This window comes from Bufo bufo, chromosome 3, assembly GCF_905171765.1.
Source record: "Bufo bufo chromosome 3, aBufBuf1.1, whole genome shotgun sequence".
NCBI classification, from domain to species: Eukaryota; Metazoa; Chordata; class Amphibia; order Anura; family Bufonidae; genus Bufo; species Bufo bufo.
The window spans coordinates 439671709-439693620 of record NC_053391.1 but is presented as its reverse complement, the minus strand read 5'-3'; the positions used below and the strand labels follow the sequence as shown (position 1 = coordinate 439693620).

Sequence of the window (21912 nt, the reverse complement as noted above, 5' to 3'; positions counted from 1 at the left end):
GGCTATTCTCATCAGTAAATACGGATAAGGCCTCATGCACACGACGTATGTATTTTGCGGTCCGCAAAAAATACGGATCACATCCGTGTGCATTCCGTATTTTGCGGAACTAAACAGCTGGCCCTTCACAGAACAGTACTATCCTTGTCCGTATTACGGACAATAGGACATGTTAAATTTTTTTGCTAAACGGATATACGGAAACAGAATGCACACGGAACGGACACGGAAAGAAAATACGTTCGTGTGCATGAGCCCTAAGGGTACATTCACATGAACGTATAATTTTATCCGCGTCCGATCCACATTTAGTGGAATAGATGCGAATCAATTCATTCCTATGGGTGAATAAAATGTGAGGACAACGTTCAGTATGTTGTCCGCATCCGTGTTTCCACATTTGTAGTCCGCAAAAATATGAAGCTTGTACTACTATTGTCCGCACAGATCGGTCTGCAGCCCCATTCAAGTCAATAGGTCAGTTTTTTGTGGATCCGTTTCCGTATTATTGAATGCCTTATTAATTCTTTTTTTTTCTTCCATTTTTTGCAGCCCTTAAAAAACGGAAGACATACGGAACACAAACAGAAGTCATTCGTCCGCAAAATGCGGACACGCAGTTCCGTTATTTGCGGATCGCAAAACGGAAAGGATTACAAACGGTAGTGTGAATGTACCCTTAAAATAAACGCACTGAGATTTGTGGATTGGGCACACTGATCTGTGAAAAACTGAGGTGCGTGTTGCCCCATAGAAATTAATGGCTTGGTGGGCTATCCGTGAAACAAAACAGATAGTACATTAAAGAAAAATATGGTCGTGTGCATGCGCCCTACGCTATATTAAGAGTTTATAAATTAAATAATAAAAATATTCATAAATTATGAAACGTTAGGCAGCCTGCTCTTCAACTGTGTTAAAAGAGACAACCTTTGGCACAGATGTATTAATGTTTGGGAAATCAACTTGAGTATCACAAGCAGCCAAATCAATACTGACTACAGAAAAGAGAAACTTTCTATATCTAATAATAGTAATCAAATATTAAAATCACAATCATAAATGCCACTCAAAATTGAGCGGAGACAGGCTGAAACGTGTGTATCCACCTATATTTAGGTAAATAAGAAAATTCTTCCATGCAATTGACACTTTAAATGAAAACAGTCATTAGGACTTACCTTAACCTTGCCCTTTACAAAGTTAGCTATGTCCTCTTTATTATCAAACACCGATAGGGTGTGCAGCAAGTTTTGTTCTAGCCATTCCCAATGCTGGAGAATCTCTTCCATGGTGGCTCCTGGTAAAATGGAATGCACATTGTATTCCTGTAGTCTATGTAAGGTCGAAATAATAAGTCATAACACCTAAAAGTCGTCCTTTCAATTATTATTTTTAAACAAAACAAAGCGTACAACTAAGGGCCCTTTCACACTTGCGTTCTTTTCTTCCGGCATAGAGTTCCGTCGTCGGGGCTCTATGCCGGAAGAATCCTGATCAGTTTTATCCTAATGCATTCTGAATGGAGAGAAATCCGTTCAGGATGCATCAGGATGTCTTCAGTTCCGGACCGGAACGTTTTTTGGCCGGAGAAGATACCGCAGCATGCTGCGCTTTTTGCTCCGGCCAAAAATCCTGAACACTTGCCGCAAGGCCGGATCCGGAATTAATGCCCATTGAAAGGCGCATTGCCGGATCCGACGTTTAGCTTTTTCTGAATGGTTACCATGGCTTCCAGGACGCTAAAGTCCTGTTTGCCATGGTAAAGTGTAGTGGGGAGCAGTATACTTACCATCCGTGCGGCTCCCCGGGCGCTCCAGAGTGACGTCAGGGCGCCCCACGTGCATGGATGACGTGATCGCATGGATCATGTGATCCATGCGCATGGGGCACTCTGACGTCATTCTGGAGCGCCCTGGGAGCCGCACGGACTGTAAGTATACCGCTCCCCCGCTCCCCACTACTACTATGGCAGCCAGGACTTTAATAGCGTCCTGGGTGCCATAGTAACACTGAACGCATTTTGAAGACGGATCCGTCTTCAAATGCTTTCAGTTCACTTGCGTTTTTCCGGATCCGGCGTGTAATTCCGGCAAATGGAGTACACGCCGGATCCGGACAACGCAAGTGTGAAAGAGCCCTGATTCACTATAAACCACGTGGATTCCTTGTAATGAGAACAGTCCACATAAAAGCAAAACTTATAGCAATAGTTTCCATTTTTTTCCAGAAAGACAGCCAGCTGGCTAAGAATTTCGGAAACAGGAAAATCTTGAAAAGGGAAGACAATGACAATGTGAGAATGTCCCAATCTTCAAAAAGGGAAAACAAAACAAAAAACAATGAAATGCTAGAATCATTTCCATAGTTAATTCTAAAGAAGAAAAAAAAAATTAAAAAACACACAACACACTAGTGTAAAATACCACATAACCATAAAAAAATTAATAAAATGGAAGCCCCCTGCCCGAATTCAAATGTGCTAAACTGATTTACATATTTTATGAATGAGAAAAATTCATGGCCCATTTTACCTCTACAGCTCGTATGCAAACCTATGCATCTCCATGGTAACAGACTAGAAACAAACCTTGCATAGTTTGATCCTGCAGTCAAAGTTGCCATCCATCTGCCCCATACTTCCTGCTAATATACTGTACAATGGACAGGCTCCTAAGAATTTAATAGACGGATGAGAGAATGACTTCAGGATACGACTACACGGGGTCCGTTTGCAGTCACTAACCATATGCATGTGAGCAGCTGGCACAAAATTGTGGTTCATTTTTAAATCAAGATTATTTGCAAAGTTGTTTTTTTAATTGCCGTATTTTTCGCTTCATAAGATGCACAAAAAGTTGGGGAAAGTGGGGAAAATTGTCAGTGCGACTTATAAAGCAATTACTATGTAGGAGGCATGGGGAGCGGTGACTGTAGCACTGCTGGCGCTGGCTGTTCTCACTGCTCCCTGGTCTTCTACCGGGGGGTGCCACACTACACTATGTCCTGACTGTGTATATTGTCAGGATGTTGTGCACACAGACATGTTCTATGACCTTACGTTGTGCAACATCAGGTCACAGTGAAGCTCAGGGCTGGCAGAAGAGTGCAGGTAGAGCCCGCCGTCCAGAGCAGGAAAGGCAAGTTCATTTATTTATTTTATGTCCGATTTGAGGTCTGATGAAGTTTGGGGGGGTCTGATCTGAGGTTTGATACAGATTAGGGGTCTGATCTGAGGTCTCATACAGATTGAGTGTCTGATTGGGCAGTCTGAAAAGGATTGGGGGTCTGAACTAAGATCTGATTAAAATTTGGAGGTCTGATGAAACATATTTGTTTTCTGATTATCTTCCTCTAAAACCTAGGTGTGTCATAATCAGATGCGTCCTATAGAGTGAAAAATATGGTACTTCTTAGAGGGAGCAATCCCACTAGTAGGACAAGACATTGATAGGGACTCAAATTCCATGCAACTGGCCTTCTTAGGAGAGTCAAGTGTTTTCTAACTTATATAAATATAATATAATATAGATTATATAAACATAAATTAAAAATTATATTTCAGCACTCTCTCTTAAGACCCCTATACACATTACGGTATTGTCTGTTGAACTCACTGGATGACAGGTCGATAGTCTAATGTGTATGCGGGGAAGGGGGGGGGGGGGGGTCTAATGTGTATGGGGAGCTCCCAACTCTCCCCCGACAAATGATGGGGGAGAGAAGGATTGGGTGAATTGATTGTTTTTGCTCAATACTTTTCTTCTTCCAGGAACTTGTATGTGTATGGGCTAGTCAGCAGAGATCAGCCAAAGGATGGTTAGGCCGACAGCTACTGAATGTGTATGGCCAGCTTTAGAGTAATAGTAGGTTCCTCTTCCTTACCGAGAAGCACATGCACCGATGCTACACACTCCAGCTGGCTCCTGTAACGTGGCCCGTCTCCTAAACATGCATATTAAGCAGGAAGTTTCTGCTGTAAAGCTCCTATTGTAATCAATTTCCTTGTTCATACACATTACTGAGAGACAGGAACATCTTCTAGACATGCCATTACAAGTTGTCAGTTGTTGTTTTACACACCAACCAATGTCGTAGACATCAGGAATTAAGAAGTTGTTCAAAAGCAGAAGAGAAGTACCGGTAATACCACAATAAGGCTACATGCGCACAACAGGTTAAAAATGGACACACTGGCAGTTTTTCATGGCCATTTTTCCAACCATTTTTGCATCCATTTTTTGGCCGTCTTTTTTTAATGGCAGTTTTGCATCCGTTTTTCATGGCGTCTACATACTTTTGGCCATGCGCTAACTTGCTGAATGATTCACAGTCATAATACAAGTTTTCTCAGTAAAGACCATCAGAAATCTACATCTGTCAAAGACAAACTGCAGGATCATATCTGACAGTGTGATAGAAACATAGAATGTGTCGGCAGATAAGAACCATTTGGCCCATCTAGTCTGCCCAATATACTAAATACTATGGATAGCCCCTGGCCCTATCTTATATGAAGGATGGCCTTATGCCTATCCCATGCATGCTTAAACTCCTCCACTGTATTTGCAGCTGCCACTTCTGCAGGAAGGCTATTCCATGCATCCACTACTCTCTCAGTAAAGTAATACTTCCTGATATTACTTTTAAACCTTTGCCCCTCTAATTTAAAACTATGTCCTCTTGTAGCAGTTTTTCTTCTTTTAAATATTCTCTCCTCTTTTACCTTGTTGATTCCCTTTATGTATTTAAAAGTTTCTATCATATCCCCTCTGTCTCGTCTTTCTTCCAAGCTATACGTGTTAAGGTCCTTTAATCTTTCCTGGTAAGTTTTATCCTGCAATCCATGTACTAGTTTAGTAGCTCTTCTCTGAACTCTCTCCAAAGTATCAATATCCTTCTGGAGATATGGTCTCCAGTACTGAGCACAATACTCCAAATGAGGTCTCACTAGTGCTCTGTAGAGCGGCATGAGCACCTCCCTCTTTCTACTGGTAATTCCTCTCCCTATACACCCAAGCATTCTGCTGGCATTTCCTGCTGCTCTATGACATTGTCTGCCTACCTTTAAATCTTCTGAAATAATGACCCCTAAACCCCTTTCCTCAGATACTGAGGTTAGGACTGTATCACTGATTTTATATTCTGCTCTTGGGTTTTTACGCCCCAGGTGCATTATCTTGCACTTATCAACATTAAATTTTAGTTGCCAGATATTTGACCATTCCTCTAGTTTTCCTAAATCCTTTTCCATTTGGTGTATCCCTCCAGGAACATCAACCCTGTTACAAATCTTTGTGTCATCAGAAAAAAGACACACCTTACCATCGAGGCCTTCTGCAATTTCGCTGATAAAGATATTAAACAATATGGGTCCCAGAATAGATCCCTCAGGTACCCCAGTGGTAACAAGACCATGGTCTAAATATACTCTATTGACTACAACCCTCTGTTGTCCCTCAGTCACTGCCTAATCCATTCAACAATATGGGAGTCCAAGCACAAAGACTGCAATTTATTGATAAGCCTTCTATGTGGGACAGTATCAAAAGCCTTACTAAAGTCTAGATAAGCGATGTCTACTGCACCTCCGCCATCTATTATTTTGGTGACCCAATCAAAAAAATCAATAAGATTAGTTTGACATGATCTCCCTGAAGTAAACCCATGCTGTTTTTCATCTTTCAATCCATGGGATTTTAGATGTTCCACAATCCTCTCCTTAAGTATGGTTTCCATTAATTTCCCCACTATCGATGTCAGGCTTACTGGCCTATAGTTGCCCGATTCCTCCCTACTACCTTTCTTGTGAATGGGCACAACATTTGCCAATTTCCAATCTTCTGGGATGACTCCTGTTACCAGTGATTGGTTAAATAAATCTGTTAATGGTTTTGCTAGTTCACCGCTGAGCTCTTTTAATAGCTTTGGGTGTATCCCATCAGGCCCCTGTGACTTATTTGTATTGATTTTAGACAGCTGACTTAGGACCTCTTCCTCTGTAAAGACACATGCAAAGGATTCATTAGTCTTCTTTCCTAACTGAGGTCCTTTTCCTTCATTTTCATGTGTAAAAACTGAACAGAAGTATTCATTGAGGCAGTCAGCTAGTTCTTTATCTTCTTCCATATACCTTCCTTCTTTTGTTTTTAAATTTGGTAATTCCTTGTTTTAGTTTCCTTTTTTCATTTATGTATCTGAAGAATGTCTTATCGCCTTTTTTCACTGACTGAGCTAATTTCTGTTCTGCCTGCGCCTTAGAAGCTCTTATAACTTGTTTGGCCTCTCTCTGCCTAATCTTATAAATTTGCCTGTCATCCTCATTTTGTTTTGTTTTTATAATTACTAAATGCTATCTTTTTGTTTTTAATGATTTTGGCCACTTCTGCTGAGTACCACAGTGGTCTCTTCCTTTTTTTTGCTTTTACTGACAAGCCTAATGCAATTTTCTGTTGCTTTCAATAGTGCCACTTTTAAGTAGTCCCATTTCTCCTGGACTCCATTGAAACTGTCCCAATCTGATAGGGACTCGTATACCACTAATCTAATTTTAGAAAAGTCCGTTTTTCTAAAATCTAAAACTTCTGTTTTTGTGTGGTGTGACTCAGTCACTGTACTTATAGTAAACCACACTGACTGGTGATCACTAGATCCCAAGCTTTCACCTACAGTAATATCAGATACCAAATTCCCATTTGTGAATACTAAATCTAAAATGGCCTCCTTCCGGGTTGGCTCCTCAACTACTTGCTGTAGAGATAATCCCAGTAGGGAATTGAGAATATCTGTACTCCTGGCAGAACTAGCTATTTTAGTTTTCCAGTTTACATCAGGAAGATTGATGTATACGAGGGGCCCCCAACTCTCCCCCGTGATGAATTTCAATGCCTGATCCATTTGTTCTCCTGTGAGATAAGTCGCTGCTAGAGATGCCTGGCAGTGGATTTCTCCTTCGCTCCCCATTGAAAACACATACAGGCTCAGCCAAACCCAGCATATACAGCGCCTTGAAAAAGTATTCATACCACTTGAACTTTGACATTTTTTCACGTTACACCCACAAACTTAAACATATTTTATTGGGATTTTATATGATAGAGCAACACGAAGTAGCAAGTATGTGTGAAGTGAAAATAGAATGATACATGGCTTTCAAAAGTTTTAATAAATACAAATCTGGAAAGTGTGGTGTGAATTTGTATTCAGCCCCTCTGAGTCAATACTTTGTAGGTTAACAACTATATATCATCAATTGACCTCACAGTACATGTCAACGTTTACTATTTTAGCAAGCTAATTGATGGTCCAGTTGGACCTAAATAAGTCTTTGGATCATGTACTGTTACCTCGATTAAAACTACTTTTATTTGTTTACTTTTAAAATCTTTATTTATCTTGACACTATCCGTACAAAAACAATACATAGACAAATTAAAACTATCAGTGGTAGGGCAGCTCTATCTTATGGATCAGTATATGTCACGGTTATTTCACAGCTACTGCGTATTGCCACTATTTTTTTATGGCCTATATTTGCTTTTAGCAGTGATATCTTGTCGCCTCCACAGCTATACATTCACTCCTCTTGTGGAGCTCCCTCACTGCCTCTAAAGCAGTTTTTTTTGCCACTATTCTTTATGGTCCGTATTTGCTTTTAGCAGTATTATCTAGTCGCCTATATAGCTGTACATTAACTCCTATTATGGAGCTCCCTCACTACCTCTGAGCTAAAAAAGACACTCATACACCCTTCATCCCGACATGTTTCGCTGGACACCCAGCGTCTTCAGGGGATGGTTCAGGTATGAGTGTTGGGGGCGGAGACCATCTCTTAAAACTTCGTATTTCGTCACATGTTTTTAACTACCAATGGTGTGCCATATGGTCATCTCTTTCTACAATACAAAAAAAAAAAGGTAAGATTTGTTTGATTTAAAGTTACAAATTTATTTTTTTATTTTTTTATTTTTTTCTCCTCTTTAAAATGGCAGACTTGGTTCAGTGCAGGAATTGTTGTGCATTTATTTCATGTTCCACTCTTTGGAGATTCGGATGCTGTCAGATCTGTAGACAGTTCTCCTTACTGCAGCAGGAAATTGCATTTTTGAAAGCTGAAATATTTAAATTATCTGTTAAACAAACTCCAGCTAGGACTGCTGCAATGCCACTGCCACAGAGGACCCCCAGAAATGGCAGATGGGTTAATGTAGGTTCTGGAAGTCTTAGAGTGGTGGATAGAAGACATGTCCCACAGTCGGTGGTTCTCCATAATTCATTTGCAGCACTCTCAGAATGTAAGGACAACATGGATATGGACTCAAGCACAGAGGGTGAGAAACCATCGACTCCTATGTCTAATGTATGCAACAAAAGAGATAAAGTGAAGTCTCAAAGGATGCAGCTGTTGCTGGGTGATTCAATCATAAGAAGTGTGGAGCTTAAAGAAAATGGTTTTGTGAGATGTCTCCCTGGGGCTACTGCTAGAAGAGATAGAAGACGTATTATTAATATTGTTAAGCAAGCAAAGCAGGAAGGGGACGTGGATGTTCTTGTCCATCTAGGGACAAATGACCTGGCTTGCAATGAAGTGTCAGAGGTGAAAAAATCTTTTATCACACTTGGTAATGACGTACAGGATTTTGCATCCACCATTTCATTTTCTGAAGTTCTGCCTGTGCATAATGTTCAGAATGATAGGCAGAGGCGCATAAAGGAGTTCAACATATGGCTTGGTAAATGGTGTCAAGAGCAAGGATTTGGCTTTGTTTCTCATGATAGCTCTACTTGGAATAGAAAGGAACTGTACAAAAAAGATGGTTTGCATCTTTCTCTCAAAGGAACAAATGTACTTAGTGAACAACTCCAAGAATTTGCGAAAGAGTATTTAAACTAGGAAGGGGGGGCAAAAGAGTGAAAATAAAAGAGTCCAATTGCCCCCCGAAACAATGATAGAACAGGCCAGAAGCACTGAGGTTAAGAAATGATAAGCTCAGAGTCCTGTCTACAAATGCTCGCAGTTTAGGTAAAAAAATCAATGAACTTGGGTCAATAATGGCATCTGAGAATGTAGATTTAGTGGCTGTTATGGAGACATGGTTTAATGAAAGAAATGACTGGGACATAACCATACCAGGGTACTCTTTATACAGAAGAGACAGAGAAGGCAAGAAAGGAGGAGGAGTGGCCCTGTATGTGAAAGATAGCATTAAATCTAACCTAATACAAGTTGGTGAGGCCAACATAGAGTCAGTTTGGGTTACGTTGCAGTTTGCTAACCATGCAGTAACTCGTGTAGGTGTGATATATAGACCACCTGGTCAAGTTAAAGAACTAGATGATCTACTAGTTGAAGAAATAGCTAAAATGACAATGAAAGGAGAAGTTATCATTATGGGAGATTTCAATCTTCCAGATATAAACTGGAAAACCAAAATAGCAAGTTCTACCAGGAGTACAGATATTCTAAATTCCCTACTGGGGTTATCTCTACAACAAGTGGTTGAGGAGCCAACCCGGAGGGAGGCCATTTTGGATTTGGTATTCACAAACGGGGATTCGGTATATGATGTCATTGTAGGCGAAACCTTGGGATCTAGTGATCACCAGTCAGTGTGGTTTAATATAAGAACTGTGAAAGAGTCCCACCACACAAAAACAAAAGTTTTAGAAAAACAGACTTTTCAAAAATGAAATTAGTCATAAATGAGTCCTTATCAGACTGGAACGGATTACATGGAGTCCAGGAGAAATGGGACTACTTAAAAGGTGCATTATTGAAGGCAACAGAAAATTGCATTAGACTCGTCAGTAAAAGCAAAAAAAGGAGGAGACCAATGTGGTACTCAGCAGAAGTGGCCCAAATCATTAAAAATAAAAAGCTAGCATTTTGTAATTATAAAAAAAACCCAGAGCAATGAAGATAAGGAAATCTACAAGATTAGGCAGAGAGAGGCCAAGCAAGTTATAAGAACTTCTAAAGCGCAGGCAGAAGAAAAACTAGCTCAGTCTATGAAAAAAGGGGATAAGACATTCTTCAGATATATAAATGAAAAAAGGAAATTAAAACAAGGAATAACTAAATTAAAAACAAAGGACGGAAGGTATGTAGAAGAGAATAAAGGGCTAGCCGACTGCCTTAATAAATACTTCTGTTCAGTTTTTACAAAAGAAAAAGGAGAAGGACCTCCACTAGAAAGAATGACTATTAAATCGTTTGATGCATGTATCTTTACAGAGGAAGATGTTCTAAGTTTGCTGTCTAAGGTGAAGACAGATAAGTCACAGGGGCCTGATGAGATACACCCAAAATTATTAAAAGAGCTTAGTGGTGAGCTGGCAAAACCGTTAACAGATTTATTTAACCAATCATTAGTAACAGGAGTCGTCCCGGAAGATTGGAAATTGGCAAATGTCGTGCCCATTCACAAGAAAGGTAGTAGGGAGGAATCGAGCAACTATAGACCAGTGAGTCTGACATCAATAGTAGGCAAATTAATGGAAACCCTATTAAAGGATAGGATTGTGGAACATCTAAAATCCCATGGATTGCAAGATGAAAAACAACATGGGTTTACTTCAGGGAGATCATGTCAAACAAATCTTATAGATTTTTTTGACTGGGTGAATAAAATAATAGACGGTGGAGGTGCAGTAGACATCGCATATCTAGATTTTAGTAAGGCTTTTGACACTGTCCCACATAGAAGACTTATCAATAAACTGCAGTCATTGAGCATGGACTCCCATATTGTTGAGTGGATTAGGCAGTGGCTGAGTGACAGACAACAGAGGGTTGTAGTCAATGGAGAACATTCAAAACAAGGTAATGTTACCAGTGGGGTTCCACAGGGATCTGTACTGGGACCGATTTTGTTTAATATCTTCATAAGTGATATTGCAAAAGGCCTCGCTGGTAAGGTTTGTCTTTTTGCTGATGACACAAAGATATGTAACAGGGTTGATGTTCCTGGAGGGAAACGCCAAATGGAAAAGGATTTAGGAAAACTAGAAGAATGGTCAGAACTCTGGAAACTGAAATTTAATGTGGATAAGTGCAAGATAATGCACCTGGGGCGTAAAAACCCAAGGGCAGAATATAGAATATTTGACACAGTCCTGACCTCAGTATCTGAGGAAAGGGATTTAGGAGTAATTATTTCAGAAGACTTAAAGGTGGGAAGACAATGTAATAGAGCAGCACGAAATGCCAGCAGAATGCTTGGATGTATAGGGAGAGGTATAAGCAGTAGAAAGAGTGAAGTGCTTATGCCGCTGTACAGAACACTGGTGAGACCTCACTTGGAGTATTGTGCGCAGTACTGGAGGCCATATCTCCAGAAGGATATAGATACTCTAGAGAGAGTTCAGAGAAGAGCTACTAAACTAGTACATGGATTGCAGGATAAAACTTACCAGGAAAGGTTAAAGGACCTTAATATGTATAGCTTGGAAGAAAGAAGAGACAGAGGGGATATGATAGAAACTTTTAAATACATAAAGGGAATCAACTCGGTAAAGGAAGAGAGCATATTTAAAAGAAGAAAAACTACCACAAGAGGACACAGTTTTAAATTAGAGGGGCAAAGGTTTAAAAGTAATATAAGGAAGTATTACTTTACTGAGAGAGTAGTGGATGCATGGAATAGCCTTCCTGCAGAAGTGGTAGCTGCAAATACAGTGAAGGGGTTTAAGCATGCATGGGATAGGCATAAGGCCATCCTTCATATAAGATAGGGCCGGGGGCTATCCATAGTATTCAGTATATTGGGCAGACTAGATGGGCCAAATGGTTCTTATCTGCCGACACATTCTATGTTTCTATGTTTCTTACTTAGTGCCACCGCATATTCTTCTAATAGGTTCATATTCATCGGAGCTAGATGTGTCATCATCTCGCGATGTGCCATAAAGCCTTGCGCATGCGCGCAAAACTTGCAAAAGACTTTCCAATTTCTCCCGATTCTATTCTCGCGATGTCCTATACAGACTTATAACAACTTTCTGATTTTTCCTTCTACTCTTACGATAATATATATATATATATATATATATATATATATATATATATTTTCTTTTACTCCCAGTCCATGACCTTGCGGTACATCACGCTCACTCGCGCGGACTTAGGCACTTTTTCGAAACACTATCTTTTAACATACTCTGCATGCATATGCACTTAGATATTTTTCATTAGTGGCTATGTTTTATAGTAAGTTAACATGCACACTTCTACCTTAATACCTCTAGTTTGTATCTGTTTACCTATTAGGCCAGAGTAGGAATGACTTATTATTCTCTTTATTAGACATCTGACTTTGCACTTCACATCAAATTCTAGTTTCTTCTCCATTTTGGATCTTCTTCTTCACACTGCCAAGTGCATCTTTTCACTATAGGCTATATCTACGTGGGGCTTGGATATTAACTTTTTTATATAAAGTGGTCCTATATATAGTCAGTTCTTACAACTTTTTTTAGATAGTTGTATTAAATTGAGTGGTTTAACATATTAGTATACTGATGTCTTTATACTTTACCTATATGCAATCTGTACCATATCTTGCAGATATTCCACTTTCCCACAAATTTTTTTATTTATTTCTCACAGCTATCTACATGTCTTTATTTTGTTGTATAGAACTTACTGTTATCTATCTTTTAGGACTCCTACCACGTGATCACTTTACTGCCCCCTGAGGCCCCCACAGTCCAGAGATGAAACGCACATCACTCACTATGGTAAGTATTCTATACTTTGTAGGGTCACCTTTCACTGCAATTACAGCTGAAAGTCTTTGTAAAATAGCTTAAAGGGGTATTCCCATCACATACAATGTGGGCATATCGCTAGGATATGCCCCCAGTGTCTGATAGGTGCGGGTCCCACACCCGCACCTACAACGAGAACGGAGTGGGGAGAGCTGTGGCTGGAGGACCCTGGATCTCATGGGGTCCGTCCTCCACCAAGTGCTGCCCCCCACTACTCCCATAGAAGTGAATGGGAGCGCACTGCACATGCGCAGCTCCTGCTTCCATTAATTTCTATTGGGCAGAGGGAAATAGCCGAGCTCGGCTATTTTCGGCGGCCCCATAGAAAAGAATGGAGGGCGGCTGCACATGCACAGTGCGCCCTCTGTTCATTTACCCACTCCGTTCTCATTGTAGGCGCGGGTCCCATATCCTAGCAATATGCCCCCATTGTCTGAGATGGCAAAACCCCTTTAAGCTATTAGCATCTTAGGTCTGGACTTTGACTATCAATATGCTTTGATGTAAACCATTCCATTGTAGCTCTGTGTCACGGCTGTATGTGAGCAACAAGAGCATACACAGTGAATTAGCTACTGAGCGGACCCAAACTAGGGAGGATAAAGGGTGACCCCTGTCAGACCCTAAAAGCTCTCCCTATGCTGCTAAGCACATGTCCAGATGGTGGATCGAGACATGCCCGCGTACCTAAGGCTGATGACCACTGTAACCCCTACAATAGTGGAAGGGGCACGGCCACCGGTGCCCTGCTCAGAATATGGACGGAACCGGGGTCGCCTCGGATCCAGTCAGCAAACAAACAGAAACACACAATGTCTGCACACTTAACTGAAGGAGCTGCAGCAGCAGTGAAAACAGATCCAAAGTCAGCAGACACTATCCGAAGTACTTGCTTCAGCAGAACTCAGGTCCATTGAAAGATATCATACAAGTGAAGATACTCAAGCGAGAGATAGAGCTCAAATGAAAAGTATAATCCGCACCCTACAAAAGGAGGAGGGGTGATTTAAAGGCAGAGAAATCAAACACAGGAGGGACAACTGGGAGGAAGGAAACAGAAAGTAAAGACCTCAACACAGGGGCGGAGAAATAGAGAAGAGAGAACTCCTCCAAGCTCTAGTAGTGACATCATCACAGGGGTGGAGAAACAGAGCTGTGAGAACGTCTCAAGCTCTGGTAGTGACACTCTGGCTGTATGTTTAGGGTCAAGTCTTTTGAAGCCTCTACCAGGTTTTCCTCCTGGATTGCCCAGTATTCAGCTCCATCTTTCCATCATCTCTGACCAGCTTCCCTGTCCCTGCTGAAGAAAAGCATCCCTACAGCATGCTGCCGTCACCATGTTTGACGGTGGGGATGGTGTGTTCAGGGTGATGTGCACTGTTTTCCGCCACACACATACACAACTAATTGTTGTCCTGTGGACAGATTCTCCCACCTGAGCTGTGCATCAATGCAGCTCCTCCAGAGTGACCATGGGCTTCTTAGCTGCTTCTCTAATTAGTGCTCTTCTTGCCTGGGCTGTCAGTTTAGGCCATGTTTTAGTAGGTTTGCAGTTGTGCCATACTCCTTCCATTTTGAGATTATGGATTGAACAGTGCTCCATGAGATGTTCAAAGCTTGGGATATTTTTATAACCTAACCCTGTTTTAAACTACTCCACAGCTTTCTCTGACCTGTCTGGTGTGTTCCTTGGTTTCCATTAAGCTGTTTGATCACTAATGTTCACTAACAAATCTCTGAGGCCTTCACAGAACAGATGTAGTTATGCTGAGAATAAATTACATACAGGTGGACTCTATTTACTAATAAGGTGACTTCTGAAGGCAATTGGTGAAACTGGATTTTATTTAGGGCTACAAGGGGGTTGAATACAAACGCACACCACACTTTCCAGATTTTTATTTATAAAAATTTTTGAAAACCATGTATCATTTGCTTTTCACTTCACACATACTTGCTACTTTCTGTTGGTGAACCTATGGCACAGGTGGGCACCCACACCCTGGAAAAAGTCTGAGCCGTACCGTACCAATATGCCTTAGACTTTTCTTGCACTATGAACGGCACAAGCAGCTCACTAAATGTAGGCAGGCTATTAAAGCTAAATTATAAAGTACACAGAAGATATACTATATTGGACTGTAGTATTCAGGTTAAATTGTCGTGTTGGCACTTCGCAATAAATATGTGGGTTCTGGGTTACAGTTTGGGCACTCAGTCTGTAAAAGGTTCACCATCACTGGTCTATCACATCAAATCCCAATAAAATACATTATTTAGGTTTGTGGGTGTAAAATGTGGACAAGTTCAAGGGGTATGAAAACTTTTCAAGGCACTGAGTGTATGGGGGAGTTGGGAGAGATAGCTGTCAGCTGAACGACTATTCAGCTGACAACTACTGAAGGTATATGGGCACTATTACTCAGCTCCTCACAACCAAGAAAAACAAATGCACATGTGCCATGCTGCAGTGACTGCAATCAATGCAAAACCAAACCCCAATATGCAGCACCACACGGCGGGGTGCTAAGAAGTATGCCGTTGAAATATTGTGTATTATTTTAAACATTAGGCTCCATTCAGACATCCATAACGGCGGCAATGTGCAGTCCGCATTTTGCGGACCGCACATTGCCAGCACTAATAGAATATGCCTATTATTGTTCGCAATTGCGGACAAGAATAGGACATGTTCTATTTTTTTCAGGAACGGAATTGCGGACCCGGAAGTGCGGATCCGCAATTCCGTATCCGGGCAGCACATTGTGCTGCCCCATATAAATGAATGGGTCCGCAATTCCGTTCTGCAAAATGCGGAACGAAATTGCGGACGTGTGAATGGGGCCTTATTACTACTACATTTCCTCTTCTTCTGCATGAATAAGGCCTAAAGACTTAGACAGGAGATGTTTGGCTATAGAAAGGACAGCTCCCGGACTGAACACTGACCCATTACAGTCAACGGGCCAATTCACATGTGCATTGCTTTGCACAATCTATTGGTCTGTGCACAGAAAATCTCAGCACACACCATCCAGCTCCAATTTTCCTGCAAGACTCACTCATTCAGGTGAATGGGTCTGTGAGAAAAATGAACAGCACTAGGACGACATCTGCGTAATTATTGGGGGAAAAAAATTGTGACAGTCACTAATACATTCGGGTTAGCAGGCAACGTACAACAGTCCATCCCATAGAGCTAGCGCTTACCCGTCCAGAAGACTTCATTAGATTAGATGTCAGCACTCCTTCAGAATCTGTTCTTTTGCACCTTTACCGTCACATGGGTGAGGGCGGAGACGCCGTATGGCGCACTGACGAAGGCGCAATAATGAACAGATTCTGCAGGAAAGCTGACATCTAATTTGCTTTTGTGAAGAGATGCATGAGAAGTCCTTCTAAAACCTCATTCATTGAAAGAGCCCGAGTGCGATTTACTGACTACATTTACAACCTAGTACTACATGACAGGAATGAATAGAGATTACACTGCTGTATGTTTGATGGTTTTTAGCAGTTTGTTAGTCAGTGGGGTCCTTAGTTGTGAACCACTGCACACAACACAGTTATTACGTTACCTTACCATCCGCTATCATGCAGGCACAGAGCATGCTGTGGATGAAACTCACCAATTGCTAGGGCCCAGTATACCTCTGACTCACCACAAGCGATGCTCGAGTAAACTTGTGATCCAGGGACCTGAAGTAGTATTCGAAATGGGGCAACTCGGGCATTGGAATCCAGTACAGCATCCAGGGCACCCACAAGACGACCTATCACAATAAAATAGTAATAAACTATTAAAGCATCATTCATAACGTATCTGTGGGTTTACATAAAATAATTATAACTGCACTGAAAATATGTCAACAGAGCAGAACCAATCTTAGCCAGATCACAATCTGCGGGCAGCATGTTATAGAGCAGGAGGAGCTGAGCAGATGGATAATATAGTAACTTGTAATTAATTCATTTAAACCTCATGTGGGCGGTCCTACTCAGTGACTGACAGCCTTCTCTGTATGCTTAGTCATGTAGAATTAGCGGTCACTAAGTGGCTCCGCCTACATGACTGACGCACAAAAGAGCAGTGGTTGTAATGAATGAATTACCAGTTTTACAGTTTTTGGTCACTTCAACTACCCAATAATTTTTTTATAAAAAGTGATCTTAAAAGAACAGAACGCCCCGCAAAAAATGAGCCCTCACACAGCCCCGTACAGATAACTACAAAAAAGTTATGGGGTCAGAATATGGTTAAAACACGTATTTTCATTATTATTTTTTTTCAGTATTAAAACGCAAGAAAAATGATACAAGTGTGCCATCGTTGGAACCGTACTGACCTGGAGAATGACGATAACAGGTCCATTTTACCGCATAGTGTACAGTGTAATGAAAAAAAAAAAAAAAAGAAAAACCTTTATCAGAATTGTGTTTTTTTCCCCAATTCTAACCCATTTGGATTTTTTTTTCTGCCTCCCACTACATGGTATGCAACCGTAAATGGCGCCATTAGAAAGTACAACTTGTCCCTCAAAAAAATAAGCCCTCATAAGGCTATGTGAACGGAAAAATAAAAAAGTTAGGACTATGGGAAGGCGGGGAGTGAAAACGCAAAATGAAAAATGGCCCGGGCCTGAAAGGGTTAAACTAATCTCACTGCAATATAAAAGACTGGGTAGCAAAGCGTAAATGGACATTTTATAGCAGATTTATATGCTCGTGCACATACTTCGTTGTGAAATCCGAAACGTCACAACTCATTTTAATGGCTGGAAGCTGTCGGTCATTTGTGAAGCACAGCACAACACGCGGCTATTTTCAGCGTGTGCAGTTTATACTGCAAAGAGCTTTCCCTATATTTACTGTGTAATATAATCAGCCTGCCTGCAACATAACTGACTGCTGAGGTATGCCTCTATATTAAGATAATTCACCAAACTGGAAGGCTCCAGGGGAGATGTCACTGGCCTGGTACCATGCAGCTGCTCAAAGGGCAAGTTAAACGTGACCCTCATGACTTAGAAGGACCAATGCAACAAGCCAGGTCACATATTGATAGCATGTGTGCATCCTACTTCTGAGTGTGGATTCACACTGGGCAAACACATTGTATTTAAATGAATAAACAGAGACTAAATAAAAAATAAAAACAACAAATAGATCAAAAAATATATATATATAAAAAAAAAAAAAAAAAAACTTTCAGGGATGATGATGGGCTGCAATACTAGTTGAGCAGGAGAAACACCACAGGAAACCCGCCGCTGTGTGTTACTTCCTCATTTAGTGCTGTGAATAATACGAAGGCGGACATTATGTCTGTTGGCCAACTATGTGTATATACTGCGCTTATCTAGAGGAAGGAGGCACAGAATACATGAAAAAGTCTGAAAATATGAAAGAAGTGCTGCAGTAAAGCCAAAAGATGGAAGATACAAGAGTCACCCAGGGAAAAAGACACAAATATTAATGAACCCCATAATAATGTATGTGCCTGCTAATACAATCATAAGCAATTCATTGGATCTTGATACATTATACTAGTCTTCCATCTATTTCAGTTCTAGCAAATGCCTCTCGCTAACCTTGGCTTGATTCGAGCTAGTTCTCCAACCACAGCAGGCAGGGGCTAAATCTAACTCATATTCACAGTCTTCCTTCTTTACTGTTCATCCCCATTAAACATGTGCTCCATGGACAATGCCACTAAGTGCATGTCCTGTGCAATGTATGCGTGCCTTCAAGAGCCATTCAAGGGAGAATTTGCACTACATGCAAGCTTGTTGCATATTTGGACACCCAGATCTTGGATCTAAATAGGCAGTAAATATGCCTGTTTGGCTGATATTAGGGATGAAAGCCCAGGGCCAGCAAGGGCAATTCTTCTAGCAACCAGGAGGATGACCGCTGCAGGAAGGATGGGAAAAAGGAGTGCAACAATATATACAGGATTAAGAAAATCCAGTTTATGCATTCCATATCTCCGTGACTATTATGAACTTTCCTTTAAAAAGACTTAGTAAGTAGTGTAATGCCCACCACTCAAGGAGCACGTAGCTCTGAAACGCGTCTGGTGCTGAGAGGAGGCAGTAGACAAGAAAACAGCTATAACTGACCCTTAATATCGAACTCTATAATCAAGTTTCTTTAATAACTAATGGAGCGCTCCACAAGTTTCACCGATTAGTTGGCATCCAATAGCAGGGCGGATCGGCAACTCTGCATCACGTGGGTCGCCAAAGAACCGAAACCAACACAGCAAAGCACCCTTACTGATATTCGCCCATCTTAGGGATGTTATAATATTTGAATGTTACGCGACGTGGACATAAATTTCATATTTTGTTTTTTTTTGCATTCTTTATTTGATTTTCATGTATTTTTATTTTTTAGATTCTTATCTATATGTACTGAATAAACAATTTTAGGTATCTATATTTTGCCCGTTTCCTTGCAACTGCCAGATATTAGAGTGCCCTAAATATCATTTATCATTTCTAATAATGCAGAGCTTGTTGGAAATGTTACTGTTCGAGAAACACTAGGCAATAGTGACCACAATATAATTATATTCCCCCTAAACTATAAGAAGCAAACTGTCAGGCAGAGCGAAAACACCGAATTTTAAAAAGGCTAACTTCCCTGGGTTGAGGGTAAAATGTATTCCTTTAGGTAACAAGTATAAACGCCTAAAATTAAACCCCCCATGGCTACTATAAAAAGGCCAATAAAAAAGACAAAAAAAGGGCATTTAAAATAAAATAAAAATCTGAGGGGTCAGCTGTAGCATTTGACGTTTACAAAGGGATTAATAAAATCTGTAAAAAGGAGATAAAATTAGCAAAAATACAAAATGAACAGCTGGTGGCAAAAGAGAGCAAAACAAATCCCCAAAACTTCTTTAAATTTATAAATGCTAAAAAACCAAGGTCTGATGAGGTAGGTCTCCTAAATAATGGTAATGGAGGGTTAGTCACTGAAGATCAGGAAAAGGCAAAGTTACTAAATTGAGTTTTTAGCTCTGTATATTTAAAAGAAGAGAAGGGAGCTGATATCTGTGGTGCTGGGGCTGTTAGTACATCCAGTATTATACTCAATTGGCTAACTGTAGATATGATCCAAGATAAAGTTAAATAAGGTAAATGTGCACAAGGTTCCGGGTCCAAATGGATTACACCCAAGAGTGCTTAAAGAGCTCAGTTCAGTCATTGCTGAACCGCTGTTTATAAATTTTTAGGTAAAATCTGGTGCCCATATTCAAATAAGGATCTAGGTCCTCCACAGGTAATTATAGACCAGTTAGTTTAACCTCTGTTGTGGGAAAAATGTTTGAAGGACTCTTAAGGGACTATATACAGGAGTATGTGGAAAGTATAGTCTGTAATTGGATTGAAAACTGTCTGAAGGACCATGTCCAGAGAGTTGTGGTCAAGGATTCCTATTCAGATTGGTCCCGGGTTATATATGGTGTACCCCAAGGTTCAGTGCTGGGTCCTCTCTTATTTAATTTATTTGCTAATGATATTGAGGACGGGATTAATAGCACCATTTCTATTCTTGCAGGTGACACTAAGCTATGTAGTATTGTACAGTATATGAAAGATGTCCATAAACTACAAGCCGACTTGGACACTCTGAGTGATTGGGCATTAACTTGGCCAATGAGGTTCAGTGTGGATAAATGTAAAGTTATGCACCTGGGTAGTAATAATCTCTGTGCTTCATATGTCCTAGGGGAGGTAACACTGGGAGAGTCACTTATAGAGAATGATTTGGGTGTCCTTGTAGATGGCAGATTAATTAGCAGCATACAATGTCAGTCAGCTGCTTCTAAGGCCACCAGGATAATGTCATGCATTAAACGAGGCAGGGATGTAATATTACCACTTTACAAAGCGTTGGTGCGGCCTCATCTGGAATATGCAGTTCAGTTCTGGGCACCAGTACATAGAAAGGACGCACGGCAGCTGGAAAAAGTACAGAGGAGAGCGACTAAACTGATAAGGGGCATGGAGGGTCTTAGTTATGAAGAAAGATTAAAAGTAGGGATCGACAGATATTGTTTTTTTTTAGAGCCGATACCGATAACCTGTGAACGTTCAAAAATCATGAATATCGGCCAATAATTGGTTGATCCCCAATTAAAAGAATTTAATTTAGTCTTGAGAAGAGACGTCTAAGGGGGGACATGATTAACCTAAGCTCCATTCAAGTGAACAGAAATTAGCCCAGGCCAGTTGATACTAGTCGTGATGTCACTGGGCCAGCAGTAAACAGTGAGAAGGCCGCGGCGCTGCTGGAACGCCGATGCCTTCTCAAACAGCTGATCGGAGGGGGTCCCGGGTATTGGACCCCCGCCGATGCCGATCAGAGGATAGATCATCAGTTTAAACAAACTGCAGAACCCCTTTACGATGTAATTGCAAATCCAGGTCAAAGCGTGTAAGTGCTCAAATAACCGTTAGATCTAATCTGTGTATACCCTGATACTGCACACGGAGAACAGCTTCTGCCATCTGATGGGAGAGCGCACAGTTCCGGTATCTAGCCACAGGAGAATGTGAACCAACCTGCCTGGATTCAGATCATACAGCATTATTAAATACAATATGAAGAATACGCAATGGAAACCACTGCCCCATTTAATACAAGTGAATATTGCACGTCTGTTTTCCACCCATATGTGATGCTTGTTGTGAACGGACTGATTCCTGTCGTTTCAATGGTTCTGTATACTTGAGCATTGTTTACAACAGATTTCAGGGAAAAATCGCAGCATGTTCTATATTTAGTGTTTTCACGCTGCTCTGGTTCCATATAAGTGAATGGAGCTTTTGTGAAAAACTGAAGGTTTATCACTGATGGTTACTAGGAGATGTGGAGTGTTATTCTTTAGTTTTTCTTCATGTGCATGAAGAACGCATCCAAATGTGCAGGGAAAAAAATGAAACACTGAACACAATCGCAGAAAAAAAAACAGATTCAACTTGCGTGCAAGACTATCAGTTTTTCCCTGAACAGACCATGACTCGTGTGAAATAAGCCAAAGGATACTAATAGTGATTACTAGTAATGGCAACAATTGCTGCACGGTCAGTCATAAAATATCTCTAGGTTGGATAAAACATAAGGCCTCAT

The 21912-nt window shown here is 40.8% G+C and overlaps 1 protein-coding gene across 2 annotated transcripts in view; it reads right to left on the bottom strand.

Annotated features, from left to right (window-relative positions):
- The window catches only part of TBC1D8 (TBC1 domain family member 8), a 97406-nt gene that overhangs the window by 57955 nt on the left and 17539 nt on the right, over positions 1-21912 (bottom strand). The window contains exons 3-4 of one of the 2 annotated variants that reach the window (XM_040425026.1): positions 16398-16541; positions 1182-1300 (exon numbers count right to left, since the gene is read on the bottom strand). In XM_040425026.1, coding sequence (XP_040280960.1) covers positions 1182-1300; positions 16398-16541 — 263 coding nt within the window. The remainder of the gene's footprint in view (positions 1-1181; positions 1301-16397; positions 16542-21912) is intronic. The other variant, XM_040425027.1, reaches the window with a different exon arrangement.